Source organism: Misgurnus anguillicaudatus, chromosome 18, assembly GCF_027580225.2.
Source record: "Misgurnus anguillicaudatus chromosome 18, ASM2758022v2, whole genome shotgun sequence".
Classification (NCBI taxonomy): Eukaryota; Metazoa; Chordata; class Actinopteri; order Cypriniformes; family Cobitidae; genus Misgurnus; species Misgurnus anguillicaudatus.
The window spans coordinates 11,770,346-11,787,620 of NC_073354.2; the positions used below are offsets into that span (position 1 = coordinate 11,770,346).

At 40.1% G+C, this 17,275-nt stretch overlaps 1 protein-coding gene across 3 annotated transcripts in view; it reads left to right on the forward strand.

The window, feature by feature from the left end:
- The window catches only part of vamp4 (vesicle-associated membrane protein 4), a 46,947-nt gene extending 30,672 nt beyond the window's left edge, over positions 1 to 16,275 (forward strand). For all 3 annotated transcript variants that reach the window (XM_055185885.2, XM_055185886.2, XM_055185887.2), the window contains 2 exons: positions 13,474 to 13,525; positions 15,241 to 16,275. In XM_055185885.2, coding sequence (XP_055041860.1) covers positions 13,474 to 13,525; positions 15,241 to 15,266 — 78 coding nt within the window. In that variant the 3' untranslated portion in view covers positions 15,267 to 16,275. The remainder of the gene's footprint in view (positions 1 to 13,473; positions 13,526 to 15,240) is intronic.
- The last annotated feature ends 1,000 nt before the right edge of the window (positions 16,276 to 17,275 follow it).

Below are 17,275 nucleotides of genomic sequence, written 5' to 3' on the forward strand. Positions count from 1 at the left end.
CTAGCATGATTAGCATGAAGCTAGCATGATTAGCATGATGTTAGCATGATTAGCATGATGTTAGCATGATTAGCATGACGCTAGCATGAAGCTAACATGATTAGCATGAAGTTAGCATGATTAGCATGAAGCTAGCATGATGTTAGCATGATGTTAGCATGATTAACATGATGTTAACATGAAGCTAACATGAAGCTAGCATGATTAGCATGAAGCTAGCATGAAGCTAACATGATTAGCATGAGGCTAGCATGATTAGCATCAAGCTAGCATGATGTTAGCATGATTAGCATGAAGTTAGCATGATGTTAGAATGATTAGCATAAAGATAGCATGATGTTAGCATGATTAGCATGAAGCTAGCATGATGTTAGCATGATTAGCAAGAAGTTAACATGAAGTTAGCATGAAGCTAGCATGATTTAACGTGAAGTTAGCAAGATTTATTATGAAATTAGCATTAAGCTAGCATGAAACTAGCATGAAGCTAGTATGACTTAGCATTAAGCTAGCATGAAGCTAACATGACCCAAAGACCCAACCCCCATGTCTCTATGATGTTCGGATCCAGAGATATAAGGCTTTGTTTATTATGTTGCTAGGGTGCTCTTATTTGGTTGTTAGGGGCGTGGCTTGGGAGTGGCCAATAATGTGGCCCGTTATTACACTCTGAGTCACAAGTAAAATGGTCCAACCCCCGTGTCTCTACGATGTTCTGATGCGAAGATATAAGGCTTTGTTTATTGGGTTGCTAGGGTGCTCATATTTGGTTGCTAGGGGCGTGGCTTGGGAGTGGCCAATGATGTGGCCAGTGATTACATTCCGAGTCACAAGTAAAACGGTCCAACCCCCGTGTCTCTACGATGTTCTGATGCCGAGATATAACTGTTTCAATGTTATGTTGCTAGGGTGCTCAAAAGTGGTTGCTAGGGGCGTGGCTTAATACCTCAATAAGGATCCTGAGAGACTGATTGGATGTCTGGGTAAAATGAGCCCACCCCCAAGTCTCTATGACACTGTGCTGCAAAGATATCCATCCTGGCATTTTATAATGGCAGTCTATGGGAGATGTTGCTAGGGTGCCCAAAATTGTTGCTAGGGGCGTGGCTTAATAACTCTGGGAGGATCCTGAGAGACTGATTGGATGCCCAAGTAAAATGAGCCCACCCACGTATCTCTACGACACTGTAAAGCAAAGATATCCCATCTGGAACGGTTTTATTCCCTTATATGGGCGTGTTTCCTGGCCCATTATAAGTCAATGGGGCACTTTTGGGCACCTCTTACACCCCAGGGGTACAATTTACACCCCATTGTGATCCATGTTCTTACAGAGCCTACCACCCTCTTCAAATGTTGTAACCCACATGTTTCTACAAAATTCTCGAGCGGAGCTATGACCCGTCAAAGTTGGGCGCAATGTTAAGTCAATGGGATTTTTCGGGTGGTTTTTCGCCCCCCTTTCGGAAATCCTGCACCCGATCGCTTATAAAAGTCATAGCACACCTCTCCTCAATAAACCGGTCAATTTGAGCCCTCTTTCGTGTGTCTACAACAAACCGCGCGGGACGAGTTACGCGCCGAAAAAACGTGCAGACATAAGAATAAGATATAATAATAATAACTAGATAGGTACATTTCCTGAAGAAAATGTGAGTGGTGCTTGCCGTGGCAAAATTCTGGGGAACATATATGATTATACTCCAAGCCAAAAGTAAAACGATCCAACTCCCGTGTCTCTACGATGTTCTGATGCGGAGATATAAGGCTTTGTTTACTTTGTTGCTAGGGTACTGTATTTGGTTGCTAGGGAAAAAATTGCCATCCACTAGTGATTACCCTCCAAGTCACGAGTCAAACGGTCCAACCCCCGTGTCTCTACGATGTTCTGGTGCGGAGATTTAAGGCTTTGTTTACTCTGTTGCTAGGGTACTGTATTTGGTTGCTAGGGAAAAAAATGGCAACCACTAGTGATTACCCTCCGAGTCATGAGTCAAACGGTCCAACCCCCGTGTCTCTATGATGTTCTGATGCGGAGATATAAGGCTTTGTTTACTCTGTTGCTAGGGTACTGTATTTGGTTGCTAGGGAAAAAAATGGCATCCACTAGTGATTACCCCCCGAGTCACAAGTCAAACGGTTCAACCCCCGTGTCTCTACGATGTTCTGATGCGGAGTTATAAGGCTTTGTTTACTCTGTTGCTAGGGTACTGTATTTGGTTGCTAGGGAAAAAATTGGCATCCCATAATGATTACACTCTGAGTCACAAGTCAAACGGTCCAACCCCCGTGTCTCTACGATGTTCTGATGCGGAGATATAAGGCTTTGTTTACTCTGTTGCTAGGGTACTGTATTTGGTTGCTAGGGAAAAAATTGGCATCCCATAATGATTACACTCCGAGTCACGAGTCAAACGGTCCAACCCCCGTGTCTCTACGATGTTCTGATGCGGAGATATAACTGTTTGAATTTTATGTTGCTAGGGTGCTCAAAAGTGGTTGCTAGGGGCGTGGCTTAATACCTATGTAAGGATCCTGAGAGACTGATTGGATGCCTGAGTAAAATGAGCCCACCCCCATGTCTCTATGACACTGTGGTGCAAAGATATCCATCTGGGCATTTTATAATGGCAGTCTATGGGAGATGTTGCTAGGGTGCCCAAAATTGTTGCTAGGGGCGTGGCTTAATAGCTCTGGGATGATCCTGAGAGACGGATTGGATGCCCGAGTGAAATGAGCCCACCCACTTATCTCTACAACACTGTAAAGCAAAGATATCCCATCTGGAACTGTTTTATTCCCTTATATGGGCATGTTTCCTGCCCCATTATAAGTCAATGGGAATTTTCGGGCTCCTCTTACACCCCAGGGGTACAACTTACACCCCAATGTCATGTATGTTCTTACAGAGCCTACCACCCTCTTCAAATAATGTAACCCACATGTTTCTACAAAATCCTCGAGCGGAGCTATGACCCGTCAAAGTTCGGCGCAATGTTAAGTCAATGGGATTTTTTGGGTGATTTTTTGCCCCCCTTTCGGAAATCCTGCACCCGATCCCTTATAAAAGTCATAGCACACCTCTCCTCAATAAACCGGTCGATTTGAGCCCGCTTTCATGGGACTACGGCAAACCATGCGGGACGAGTTACGCGCCGAAATTTTGTCCAGATATAAAAATAATAATAATAAGTATGAGCAATAGTAATAGTGATGCTTTGCATAAATGCAAGCACCACTAACTAGATAGGTACATTTCCTGAAGAAAATGTGAAGTGGTGCTTGCCGTGGCAAATTTCTGGGGACAGTATATGATTATACTTCCAGTTACAAGTAAAACGATCCAAACCCCGTGTCTCTACAATGTTCTGATGCGCAGATATAAGGCTTTTTTTATTTGGTTGCTAGGGTACAGTATTTGGTTGCTAGGGAAAATTTGACATCTCCAATAGTGATTACACTCCGGGTCACGAGTCAAACGGTCCAACCCCCATGTCTCTACGATGTTCTGATGCGGAGATATAAGGCTTTGTTTACTCTGTTGCTAGGGTCCTGTGTTTGGTTGCTAGGGAAAAAATTGGCATCCCATAATAATTACACTCTGAGTCACGAGTCAAACGGTCCAACCCCTGTGTCTCTACGATGTTCTGATGCGGAGATATAAGGCTTTGTTTACTCTGTTGCTAGGGTACTGTATTTGGTTGCCAGGGAAAAAATTGGCATCCCATAATGATTACACTCTGAGTCACGAGTCAAACGGTCCAACCCCCGTGTCTCTACGATGTTTTGATGCGGAGATATAAGGCTTTGTTTACTCTGTTGCTAGGGTACTGTATTTGGTTGCCAGGGAAAAATTGCCATCCCATAATGAAAACACTCCGAGTCACGAGTCAAACGATCCAACCCCCGTGTCTCTACGATGTTCTGATGCGGAGATATAAGGCTTTGTTTACTCTGTTGCTAGGGTACTGTATTTGGTTGCTAGGGAAAAAATTGGCATCCCATAATGATTACATGCCGAGTCACGAGTCAAACGGTCCAACCCCCGTGTCTTTACGATGTTCTGATGCAGAGATATAAGGCTTTGTTTACTCTGTTGCTAGGGTACTGTATTTGGTTGCTAGGGAAAAAATTGGCATCCCATAATGATTACACTCTGAGTCACGAGTCAAACGGTCCAACCCCCGTGTCTCTACGATGTTCTGATGCGGAGATATAAGGCTTTGTTTACTCTGTTGCTAGGGTACTGTATTTGGTTGCTAGGGAAAAAAATGGCATCCCATAATGATTACACTCTGAGTCACGAGTCAAACGGTCCAACCCCCGTGTCTCTACGATGTTCTGATGCGGAGATATAAGGCTTTGTTTACTCTGTTGCTAGGGTACTGTATTTGGTTGCTAGGGAAAAAAATGGCATCCCATAATGATTACACTCTGAGTCACGAGTCAAACGGTCCAACCCCCGTGTCTTTACGATGTTCTGATGCGGAGATATAAGGCTTTGTTTACTCTGTTGCTAGGGTACTGTATTTGGTTGCTAGGGAAAAAAATGGCATCCCATAATGATTACACTCTGAGTCACGAGTCAAACGGTCCAACCCCCGTGTCTCTACGATGTTCTGATGCGGAGATATAAGGCTTTGTTTACTCTGTTGCTAGGGTACTGTATTTGGTTGCTAGGGAAAAAAATGGCATCCCATAATGATTACACTCTGAGTCACGAGTCAAACGGTCCAACCCCCGTGTCTCTACGATGTTCTGATGCGGAGATATAAGGCTTTGTTTACTCTGTTGCTAGGGTACTGTATTTGGTTGCAAGGGAAAAAATTGGCATCCCATAATGATTACACTCTGAGTCACGAGTCAAACGGTCCAACCCCCGTGTCTCTACGATGTTCTGATGCTGAGATATAACTGTTTGAATTTTATGTTGCTAGGGTGCTGAAAAGTGGTTGCTAGGGGCGTGGCTTAGTAAGTCTTTAAGGATACTGAGAAACTGATTGGATGCCTGAGTAAAATGAGCCCACCCCCATGTCTCTATGACACTCTGGTGCAAAGATATCCATCTGGCCATTTTATAATGGCAGTCTATGGGAGATGTTGCTAGGGTGCCCAAAATTGTTGCTAGGGGCGTGGCTTAATAGCTCTGAGATGATCCTGAGAGACTGATTGGATGCCCGAGTGAAATGAGCCCACCCACTTGTCTGTAGGACATTGTAAAGCGAAGATATCCCAGCTGGAACTTTTTTATTTCCTTATATGGGCATGTTTCCTGCCCCATTATAAGTCAATGGGGCACTTTTGGGTGCCTTTTACACCCCAGGGGTACAACTTACACCCCAATGTCATGTATGTTCTTACAGAGTCTACCACCCTCTTCAAATGTTGTAACCCACATATTTCTACAAAATCCTCGAGCGTAGCTATGACTCGTCAAAGTTCGGCGCAATGTTAAGTCAATGGGATTTTTTGGGTGATTTTTTGCCCCCCTTTCGGAAATCCTGCACCCGATCCCTTATAAAAGTCATAGCACACCTCTCCTCAATAAACCGGTCGATTTGAGCCCGCTTTCATGGGACTATGGCAAACCGTGCGGGACGAGTTACGCGCCGAAAAAACGTGCAGACATAAGAATAAAATATAATAATAATATCCCTGAGGAATAGTAATAGTGATGCTTTGCATAAATGCAAGCACCACTAACTAGATAGGTACATTTCCTGAAGAAAATGTGAAGTGGTGCTTGCCGTGGCAAATTTCGGGGAACAATATATGATTATACTCTAAGTCACGAGTCAAACGGTCCAGCCCCCGTGTCTCTACGATGTTCTGATGCGGAGATAAAAGGCTTTGTTTACTCTGTTGCTAGGGTACTGTATTTGGTTGCTAGGGAAAAAATTGGCATCCCATAATGATTACACTCTGTCACGAGTCAAACGGTCCAGCCCCCGTGTCTCTACGATGTTCTGATGCGGAGATATAAGGCTTTGTTTACTCTGTTGCTAGGGTACTGTATTTGGTTGCTAGGGAAAAAATTGGCATCCCATAATGATTACACTCTGTCACGAGTCAAACAGTCCAACCCCCGTGTCTCTACGATGTTCGGATGTCGAGATATAACTGTTTGAATTTTATGTTGCTAGGGTGCTCAAAAGTGGTTGCTAGGGGCGTGGCTTAATACCTATGTAAGGATCCTGAGAGACTGATTGGATGCCTGAGTAAAATGAGCCCACCCCCATGTCTCTATGACACTGTGTTGCAAAGATATCCATCTGGGCATTTTATAATGGCAGTCTATGGGAGATGTTGCTAGGGTGCCCAAAATTGTTGCTAGGGGCGTGGCTTAATAGCTCTGGGATGATCCTGAGAGACTGATTGGATGCCCGAGTGAAATGAGCCCACCCACTTATCTCTACGACACTGTAAAGCAAAGATATCCCATCTGGAACTGTTTTATTCCCTTATATGGGCATGTTTCCTGCCCCATTATAAGTCAATGGGCAATTTCGGGTGCCTCTTACACCCCAGGGGTACAACTTACACCCCATTGTGATCCATGGTCTTACAGAGTCTACCACCCTCTTCAAATGTTGTAACCCACATGTTTCTACAAAATCCTCGAGTGGAGCTATGACTGGTCAAAGTTGGGCGCAATGTTAAGTCAATGGGATTTTTCGGGTGGTTTTTCGCCCCCCTTTCGAAAATCCTGCACCCGATCCCTTAAAAAAGATATAGCACACCATTCCTCAATAAACCGGTCAATTTGGGCCCTCTTTTATGGGTCTACGACAAACCGTGTGGGACGAGTTACGCGCCGAAATTTGTGCGACATAAGAATAAAGATATAATAATAATATCCCTGAGGAATAGTAATAGTGATGCCTTGCATAAATGCAAGCACCACTAATAATAATATCCCTGAGGAATAGTAATAGTGATGCCTTGCATAAATGCAAGCACCACTAATAACTAGATAGGTACATTTCCTGAAGAAAATGTGAGTGGTGCTTGCCGTGGCAAAATTCTGGGGAACGTATATGGTTATACTCCAAGCCAAAATTAAAACAATCCAACTCCCGTGTCTCTACGATGTTCTGATGCGGAGATATAAGGCTGTGTTTATCCGGTTGCTAGGGTACTGTATTTGGTTGCTAGGGAAAAAATTTCCATCCACTAGTGATTACATGCCGAGTCACAAGTAAAATGGTCCAACCCCTGTGTCTCTACGATGTTCTGCTGCGGAGATGTAAGGCTTTGTTTACACTGTTGCTAGGGTACTGTATTTGGTTGCTAGGGGGGAAATTGGCATCCCATAGTGATTACACTCTGAGTCACAAGTCAAACGATCCAACCCCGTGTCTCTACGATGTTCTGATGCGGAGATATAAGGCTTTGTTTACTCTGTTGCTAGGGTACTGTATTTGGTTGCTAGGGAAAAAATTGGCATCCCATAATGATTACACTCCGAGTAACGAGTCAAACGGTCCAACCCCCATGTCTCTACGATGTTCGGATGTGGAGATATAAGGCTTTGTTTACTCTGTTGCTAGGGTACTGTATTTGGTTGCTAGGGAAAAAATTGGCATCCCATAATGATTACACTCCGAGTCACTAGTCAAACGGTCCAACCCCCGTGTCTCTACGATGTTCTGATGCGGAGATATAAGGCTTTGTTTACTCTGTTGCTAGGGTACTGTATTTGGTTGCTAGGGAAAAAAATGGCATCCCATAATGATTACACTCCGAGTCAGGAGTCAAACGGTCCAACCCCCGTGTCTCTACGATGTTCTGATGCGGAGATATAAGGCTTTGTTTACTCTGTTGCTAGGGTACTGTATTTGGTTGCTAGGGAACAAATTGGCATCCCATAATGATTACACTCCGAGTCAGGAGTCAAACGGTCCAACCCCCGTGTCTCTACGATGTTCTGATGCGGAGATATAAGGCTTTGTTTACTCTGTTGCTAGGGTACTGTATTTGGTTGCTAGGGAACAAATTGGCATCCCATAATGATTACACTCCGAGTCAGGAGTCAAACGGTCCAACCCCCGTGTCTCTACGATGTTCTGATGCGGAGATATAAGGCTTTGTTTACTCTGTTGCTAGGGTACTGTATTTGGTTGCTAGGGAACAAATTGGCATCCCATAATGATTACACTCCGAGTCAGGAGTCAAACGGTCCAACCCCCGTGTCTCTACGATGTTCTGATGCGGAGATATAAGGCTTTGTTTACTCTGTTGCTAGGGTACTGTATTTGGTTGCTAGGGAAAAAATTGGCATCCCATAATGATTACACTCTGAGTCACTAGTCAAACGGTCCAACCCCCGTGTCTCTATGATGTTCTGATGCAGAGATATAACTGTTTGAATTTTATGTTGCTAGGGTGCTCAAAAGTGGTTGCTAGGGGCGTGGCTTAAAAGCTTTGGGAATATCCTGATAGACTGATTGGATGTCTGAGTAAAATGAGCCCACCCCCTTGTCTTTACGACATTGTAAAGCAAAGATATCCCATCTGGAACTTTTTTATTCCCTTATATGGGCATGTTTCCTGCCCCATTATAAGTCAATGGGAAAATTCGGGTGCCTCTTACACCCCAGGGGTACAACTTACACCCCATTGTGATCCATGTTCTTACAGAGTCTACCACCCTCTTCAAATAATGTAACCCACATGTTTTTACATAATCCTCACCTGTACCTATGACCCGTCAAAGTTTTTGCAATGTTAAGTCTATGGGATTTTCCCCCATTGACTTTTCATTGGGGCACTTTTGGGTGCCTCTTACACCCCAGGGGTACAACTTACACCCCAATGTGATGTATGTTCTTACAGAGTCTACCACCCTCTTCAAATGTTGTAACTCACATGTTTCTACAAAATCCTCGAGCGGAGCTATGACTCGTCAAAGTTGGGCGCAATGTTAAGTCAATGGGATTTTTCGGGTGGTTTATCGCCCCCCTTTCGGAAATCCTGCACCCGATCGCTTATAAAAGTCATAGCACACCTCTCCTCAATAAGCCGGTCGATTTGAGCCCTCTTTCATGGGTCTACGACAAACCGTGCGGGACGAGTTAGGTGCCGAAAAAACGTGCAGATGTAAGAATAAAATATAATAATATCCCTGAGGAATAGTAATAGTGATGCTTTGCATAAATGCAAGCACCACTAATAATAAGTATGGGGAATAATAATAGTGATGCCTTGCATAAATGCAAGCACCACTAACTAGATAGGTACATTTCCTGAAGAAAATGTGAAGTGGTGCTTGCCGTGGCAAATTTCGGGGAACAATATATGATTATACTCTAAGTCACGAGTCAAACGGTCCAACCCCTGTGTCTCTACGATGTTCTGATGCGGAGATATAAGGCTTTGTTTACTCTGTTGCTAGGGTACTGTATTTGTTTGCTAGGGGGAAATTGGCATCCACTGGTGATTACACTACGAGTCACGAGTAAAATGGTCCAACCCCCGTGTCTCTACAATGTTCTGATGCGGAGATATAAGGCTTTGTTTACTCTGTTGCTAGGGTATTGTATTTGGTTGCTAGGGAGAAAATTGGCATCCACTAGTGATTACACTCCGAGTCACAAGTCAAAAGGTCCAACCCCCATGTCTCTACGATGTTCTGATGCAGAGATATAAGGCTTTGTTTACTCTGTTGCTAGGGTACTGTATTTGGTTGCTAGGGAAAAAATTGGCATCCACTGGTGATTACATAATGAGTCACTTGTAAAATGGTCCAACCCCCGTGTCTCTACGATGTTCTGATGCGGAGATATAAGGCTTTGTTTACTCTGTTGCTAGGGTAATGTATTTGGTTGCTAGGGAGAAAATTGGCATCCACTAGTGATTACACTCCGAGTCACGAGTCTAACGGTCCAACCCCCGTGTCTCTACGTTGTTCTGATGCCGAGATATAACTGTTTGAATTTTATGTTGCTAGGGTGCTCATATTTGGTTGCTAGGGGCGTGGCTTGGGAGTGACCAATGATGTGGCCACTGATTACACTCCGAGACACAAGTAAAACGGTCCAACCCCTGTGTCTCTACGATGTTCTGATGCGGAGATATAAGGCTTTGTTTATTCTGTTGCTAGGGTGCTCATTTTGGTTGCTAGGGGCGTGGCTTGGAAGTGACCAATGATGTGGCCGCTCATTACAGTCCGAGACACAAGTAAAACGGTCCAACCCCCGTGTCTCTACGATGTTCTGATGCGGAGATTTAAGGCTTTGTTTATTATGTTGCTAGGGTGCTCACATTTGGTTGCTAGGGGCGTGGCTTGGGAGTGGCCAATGATGTGGCAAGTGATTACACTCCGAGTCACGAGTAAAACGATCCAACCCCCGTGATTCTACGATGTTCTGATGCCGAGATATAACTATTTGAATTTTATGTTGCTAGGGTGCTTAAAAGTGGTTGCTAGGGGCGTGGCTTAATAGCTCTGGGACTATCCTAATAAATTGATTGGATGTCTGAGTAAAATGAGCCCACCCCCTTGTCTCTACGACATTGTAAAGTGAAGATATCCCTTCTGGAACCTTTTTATTCCCTTATATGGGCATGTTTCCTGCCCCATTATAAGTCAATGGGAAATTTTTGGCGCCTCCTACACCCCAGGGGTACAACTTACACTTCAATATGATGTATGTTCTTACACCCTCATCAAATGTTGTAACCCACGTTTCTACAAAATCCTCGAGCGGAGCTATGACCCATCAAAGTTCCGCGCAATCCTAAGTCAATAGAATTTTTCGGGTGTTTTTTTGCCCCCCTTTGGGAAATCATGCACCCGATCTCTTATAAAAGTCATAGCACACCATTCCTCAATAAACCGGTCGATTTGAGCCCTCATTCGTGGGTCTACAACAAACGGTGCGGGACGAGTTACGCGCCGAAATTTTGTCCAGAATATAAGAAAAATAATAATATCCCTGAGGAATAGTAATAGTGATGCTTTGCATAAATGCAAGCACCACTAATAATAACCGAAAGCAATAATAATAGTGATGCTTTGCATAAATGCAAGCACCACTAATAATAATAAGCTTAGATCGAAGAACAGTATGTTGGCTTTGTCAAGCCAACATAACAATCTGTAAATTCCTCCAGAAAACAGCATAAGGGTGCACTTGAGAGTTTACGTTTTTTTCAGACAGAAATCTTTTGGATGATTTTCTTGTGAAATTGGGACAAACAATGGACAGTATTGCTTTGTGGCGGCGCAGCACGAGAATTTATGTAGTATTTTAATAAAAACCAGGGGTCCTTCAATGCTTACATGAGGTCCGGGACCAACCCTCCTTAATTCGAACACTGCATACTATATTACATTTGTTGATGTTCAAATTTAATTGGTTGAACTGCTGCTACCATTACACTTAGCCTGTGTGGTATTTAGTGTGGCAAAACTATTGCTTAACTCATTCCCCGACAGCCTTTTAAAAAAAAAGTTGTCTGCCAACATTTTCTAATTTTCACAAAAGTTTCACAAAATGCCTTCCAGGAAAATTTTCTTCTATAAATATATAAACATACAAATATATCAAATGAAAGAACAGACCCTATGCTTACAAACAAAAAAAACTAAACAAATGAAAAATGTTTCATCATATCTTTATTTGTTCTCTTTTTATAATCTCTTAAATATGGGTAGGTTTCTTAAAAAATATCAAATTTTGAGCAAAAGCTGAAATTGCATTTTTGTAAAGTACTTTTGTTAGAGATCAGATTCAGGACGATTATCAAAACAAACAGAGTTTAAAATCAATTAAAACATTTTTTATAAATTGGGTAAGAGTGCCATCTAGTGGATAATAGCCGAAATACAGATTACTGTAAAAACTCAAAGCGTCATTGGCAGGGAAATGTTTCTTTTAAAGGAATATTCCATTTTCTTAAAAGAAAAATCCAGATAATTTACTCACCACCATGTCATCCAAAATGTTGATGTCTTTCTTTGTTCAGTCGAGAAGAAATTATGTTTTTTGACGAAAACATTGCAGGATTTTTCTCATTTTAATGGACTTTAATAGACACCAACAATTAACACTTAACTCAACACGTAACAGTTTTTTTCAACAGAGTTTCAAAGGACTATAAACAATCCCAAACGAGGCATAAGGGTCTTATCTAGCAAAACGATTGTCATTTTTGACAATAAAAATAACAAATATCCACTTTTAAAGCACAACTTCTCGTTTAGATCCGGTCGTCATGCGTTAGCGTGACCCGACGCAAAGAGGTCACAGAGGACGAACGCGAAACTCCGCCCCAGTGTTTACAAGTGTGTTGAAAGAGGACTGTTCCGACGTTGTTGTATGTGGAATGATACTAATTAATGTCGTTGTGTCAGTTTATTGTTTACAATGGTCAGAAAATGTGCATTTTATATATGTAACACGTGACCTCCCTACGTCACTATGCATTTACGTTAGGTCGCGCTGGACCCGACCTAAACGAAAAGCTGTGCTTCAAAAGTGTATATTTGTTATTTTCATGGTCAAAAATGGCAATCGTTTCGCTAGATAAGACCCTTGTGCCTCGTTTGGGATCGTTTATAGTCCTTTGAAACTCTGTTGAAAAAAACTGTTAAGTGTTAAGTATTAATTGTTGGTGTCTATTAAAGTCCATTAAAATGAGAAAAATCCTGCAATGTTGTCCTCAAAAAACATAATTTCTTCTCGACTGAACAAAGAAAGACATCAACATTTTGGATGACATTGTGGTGAGTAAATTATCTGGATTTTTCTTTTAAGAAAATTGAATATTCCTATAAGTGACGAGATAACTTGTCAATGGCAGGGAAAGAGTTAAAGTAAGAGCTAGGATTTTTAATTCCTTGTCTTACGTTTTTAACCAGTACTCCTAGGATATGAATGATGAGTGACACCTCAAGCTACAAAGTTCAGGTGCTAGTATCAGGCTTTTAGGTTTGGGTTCAGTAATTCATTGGCAATGAAAAGGTTATTAGTCAATAATGCATTCTTTTCCCAAATGTCACTTTAGTCATTTCATAGGTCTTTTGCTGCGTCTTTGGACAAGACATAGTAGTAAAGAGTTGCAAAATTACTAAAGATGCAAGTTAGAAACAATGAAATAGCAGATTTAAATGTAAAAAATGAAATTAATCAAACAATAGGTGGAGCTGTGGTGCATGTGGCTGACACATTCGGGTTGTATTCAGATTGGAAATTCACTGGATTTCACTGCAGGTTGTATCGTGTATACAACTGTAAATGTGACAAATAAACACTTGAACTTGAATGTTGAGACAGATGTTAAGCAGAATTGAAACTAATGTATTTATGAACATAAGCCGAAATGTCATTTTTGGTGGTGTTTAGCGGCTGTTGCATCTGAGCTCTGGGAATCAAACCCATATACTTGGTATTACTAGCACAATGCTCTACCAGTTAAGCTTTTATACATGATCATCATTTTCTCTTTGCTTTTCCCATTTGTCCTCAGATGAAATTGGTTGTGGCATTGGTTGTGACAATCATTCTTCTTATCATAATTGGTAAGTACACACACACACACACATATATGTAGTGTATATTAATAAGGACATCTCATGGATGTTTTATATTTATTTTTTTATATTTTTTATTTAGCCTTATCCTCATACAAACCTGTTGACAGTATATTTAAAGCAAATTGTTAAGGGTGCATGACGAGACAAGACACGAGATTGTGTTCACGAGAATGATAATTTTTTTACTTTTTAAGACATACTCAATAATAAAATATATAAATAGTGAACTAAAATCACATCGTTTCGAAATGTTTTAAGTAATCTAGCATTGTCCCTAACAATTATTTTGGTAATTGATAATAAAGTGACTTAATATTTTTTGGCAATAAAAATAAACTTAAAGGAACAGTATGTAAGAAATGTATATCAATTAATCATAAAATGGCCCTGATATGTCACTAGACATTAAGAAATCATTTTCATTTCAAATACTTATATCACTGACAAAAGTGGTCTAGTCAGGATATTGTCATTTAAAAAGTGGAGTTGCAGCCCTCAACTGATGTTTATGTTGTCATGTTGTGTATTGGCCACCAGTTTTGTGATTGCAGTACCAGTTTTAGCCACAAGTTTTGTGATTGCAATACCAGTTTTGGCCACAGTCTTACATACTGTTCCTTTAAGTGAGCAATAATCTTTAAAATAACATAATAATGATGATGCAATAATAATTGGTTTTAAATAAACTATCAAAGACAAGTAAACACATGTTTTTTATTAAACAAAAACATTCAAGAGAGGGAAGAGAGGTTGTACGATTACCAGTAATTTACTGTTCAGTGCTATGTGTGAATGAAGTATATATATTACCGGCATTTAGAACTGACGACGTCAGAACGAGCTGACAGCTTCGGGCCAATCATAACGTTTTGATACAGATGATGCATTTACCCCTGCAATGTTTACGGACGTTTCCACATGCACGCTGCTTAAAGTCGAGCACACATGAAGTTAACGTCAAAATATCTTTACCAAAGTTGTTTAAAACAGCTTACCATATATTTGCTGAATTGCCCACGTCATCAGCACACCCTCTGTCAAGCCTAATGTGCAAACAGTACTGCTGTTAAAGGTACAGGTTGCGACTCTTACCCAGTTAAGTTCCATTTAAAGTCACCGAATATAATGCTGTTTGGTCATTGCGACTGTCAGCGTTTGCCACAGAAGTGAAAACAACTAAATACAGGCTGTGGATGTGAAGTCATAACCCACCATTGTTTACAAATACAACACTGAGCTCGCCGCACTGCAGTTTAGAGGTAACTTCTGCTTTCTCACTGAGTTTACTTATTTATAATAATTTGCTGAAATTACTGTGTGAAAGAGGCTATTAAATCATGTAAACTCAGACTTTGTGAACTCAACAGACAAACACATTATATGAGTTCCCAAACGAACACTGGAAACCCAAAAAAGCACACGCAGTCAAAGAAAAAATATGATGCATGCACTGTAAAAGGTTTTGCCATAAATTCAACTTTATGGTGATATCATGAGATAGCACTTCACCTCTACGAGAACACGAGATCACGTCACACCCCTGCAAATTGTGCTAATGTATCATTAGTTTAAATAACAAGGACACCCAATTGTTTTGTGAAATAGTTTCACTGTACAAGTAAAGCCAAAACTGTAAAATTATTGCAAATTTAATTGCATTGCTGTTTAAGCTTATTGTCTTGTTTTTTATCCCTCTACAGTTCCTGTGATCCTGCGGTATCGCTAGTGTCTGGTAGGGAGGTTAGAGACATGATGTTCTCTTCCTCCCTCCTTTTCTGCATCTTTCTGTCATTCCTCCGAGCCAGAGGGGGGCGCTGCACAGAGTTGGCCTGCCCACTGTGTTTGCCTGTTTTGGCAGGGTCTGGAAACAACAAGCTGGGCCAGAGTTTAATTTGTGTGTGTGTGTGTGTATGACAAGACAAGATTTTAAGCTCTCGCAACAACAATGGCACAACACTGGTCTATCTCTTGTATGCGCACATACACAAAACTACTGTTATCAAAATTACAATAACAATGTTATTTTGTTGTATATGCATTTAGTACGATGAAAACGAACTTTTAGCGCTGCATTCTTTTGGTACTTCATTGTGTTCTTTATACTTACTTTATAGTCTGCTTTTATTATGATACATACATGCACATTTCGAATTAAAAAGTACAGTTGCCACATAAATTGATCATTGGAATAGATCAAGTCTTCTCAGGAGGTGAAGCCAAACAGGAAATGACACATGATGATGTCACTCTGCACTGCAGCTGTGCTTTCATCTTATGTCTATATAACTTCTGGATATGTTTAAACTAGATGAAACATTGAAGATGAAAGGTTTGATTAATGTTTGCTGCTATTGTCATTTCTCATAACTTTAGGTTTGTCATATAGTTTATTGTGCTTGAGTTGTTATTATTAGTTATAAGGGAATTGCTTTCCTGACAGGTTATTATGCTTGTAAAATGGTTTATGTAAATATTCATGATCTTTACTGTTGTTATTTTAACAGCTTGGTTATTAGCCAACAATGTAGGCCTAATAGATGTGTGTGATAATGATTGGATTGATTGTGGAGACACTGAAGACGCACCTGTGAACTAATTTCAGTCCATATAATTTTACTGACTATTGTATATTATTTTTTAATTTATTTGTAAATATCCATTCCCAAGTTGACATTGGCTTTACGTTGGAGGACCGAATTACTTATACATTTGAAATAAAGTGATTTTAAAGAGCATTTGATCCGATTCTTTATGAAGAAAGATGAGAAAAAAGAAATGAGTGTAACTGTGACATATGCCCTCTGAGGGCCACCACTGACCTATTTGTATTATATTTTAGCATTCGTGACCCTGCCTGTGAAAACCCAGCTAGTGTCATTTTATTGTGATTGTCTATGTAAAGAACATTCGGTGAAAATATAACCTTAATATCTTTAATATTAACTGCGTAAGGTCATGTCAAAATTTGAAATCAATGATTAAAATAAAACTTTGATGCTCCTAATCTCAAAATTAGATTTTAGCCTGGATTACACATACAGGGTCACATATAAGTTGATTTTATCCAAAGTGACTTATAGTGCATTTAATATATATAAATATTAGTGCTGGGCAAAGAGTAATCACGATTAAATGCATACAAAATAAAAGTGCTTTTTTTACATAATATGTGTGTGTGTACTGTGTGTAAGTATTATGTATATTAAACTGCACACACATATATATTAATTTCAGAATTACTTTATTTATATATCATTTTTTTATTTATATATAATAAAGAATATATAAAAATATAAATAAATATATATATACACATGTAAATGTTTTTTAAATACATACATGAATGTGTGTGTATTTACATATACATAATAATTATTAATAAATTAATACGTTTTTATTAATTAATAAAAACACAGCATACATTATGCCAAAATCACTTTTATTTAATCTTTGCCCAGCACTAATATTAGTGTGTATATGATTAAAATAATTTTGCATAATAAATTAGTGTGTGCTGTGTGTTATTATTTTGTTTATTTAAATACACAAACAATACATATATACATTTTAGAAATGTTTTATTTCATTCTTTTTTATTACATTTTTTTAGTTATAACTTTTATTTTGTATGTGATTAATCTTTGCCCAGCACTAATATATATTGAATGCAATGTAAGTCATTTTAGTCACTTTCATATAAATACATTTTTATATATACATATATTAAATTGTAAT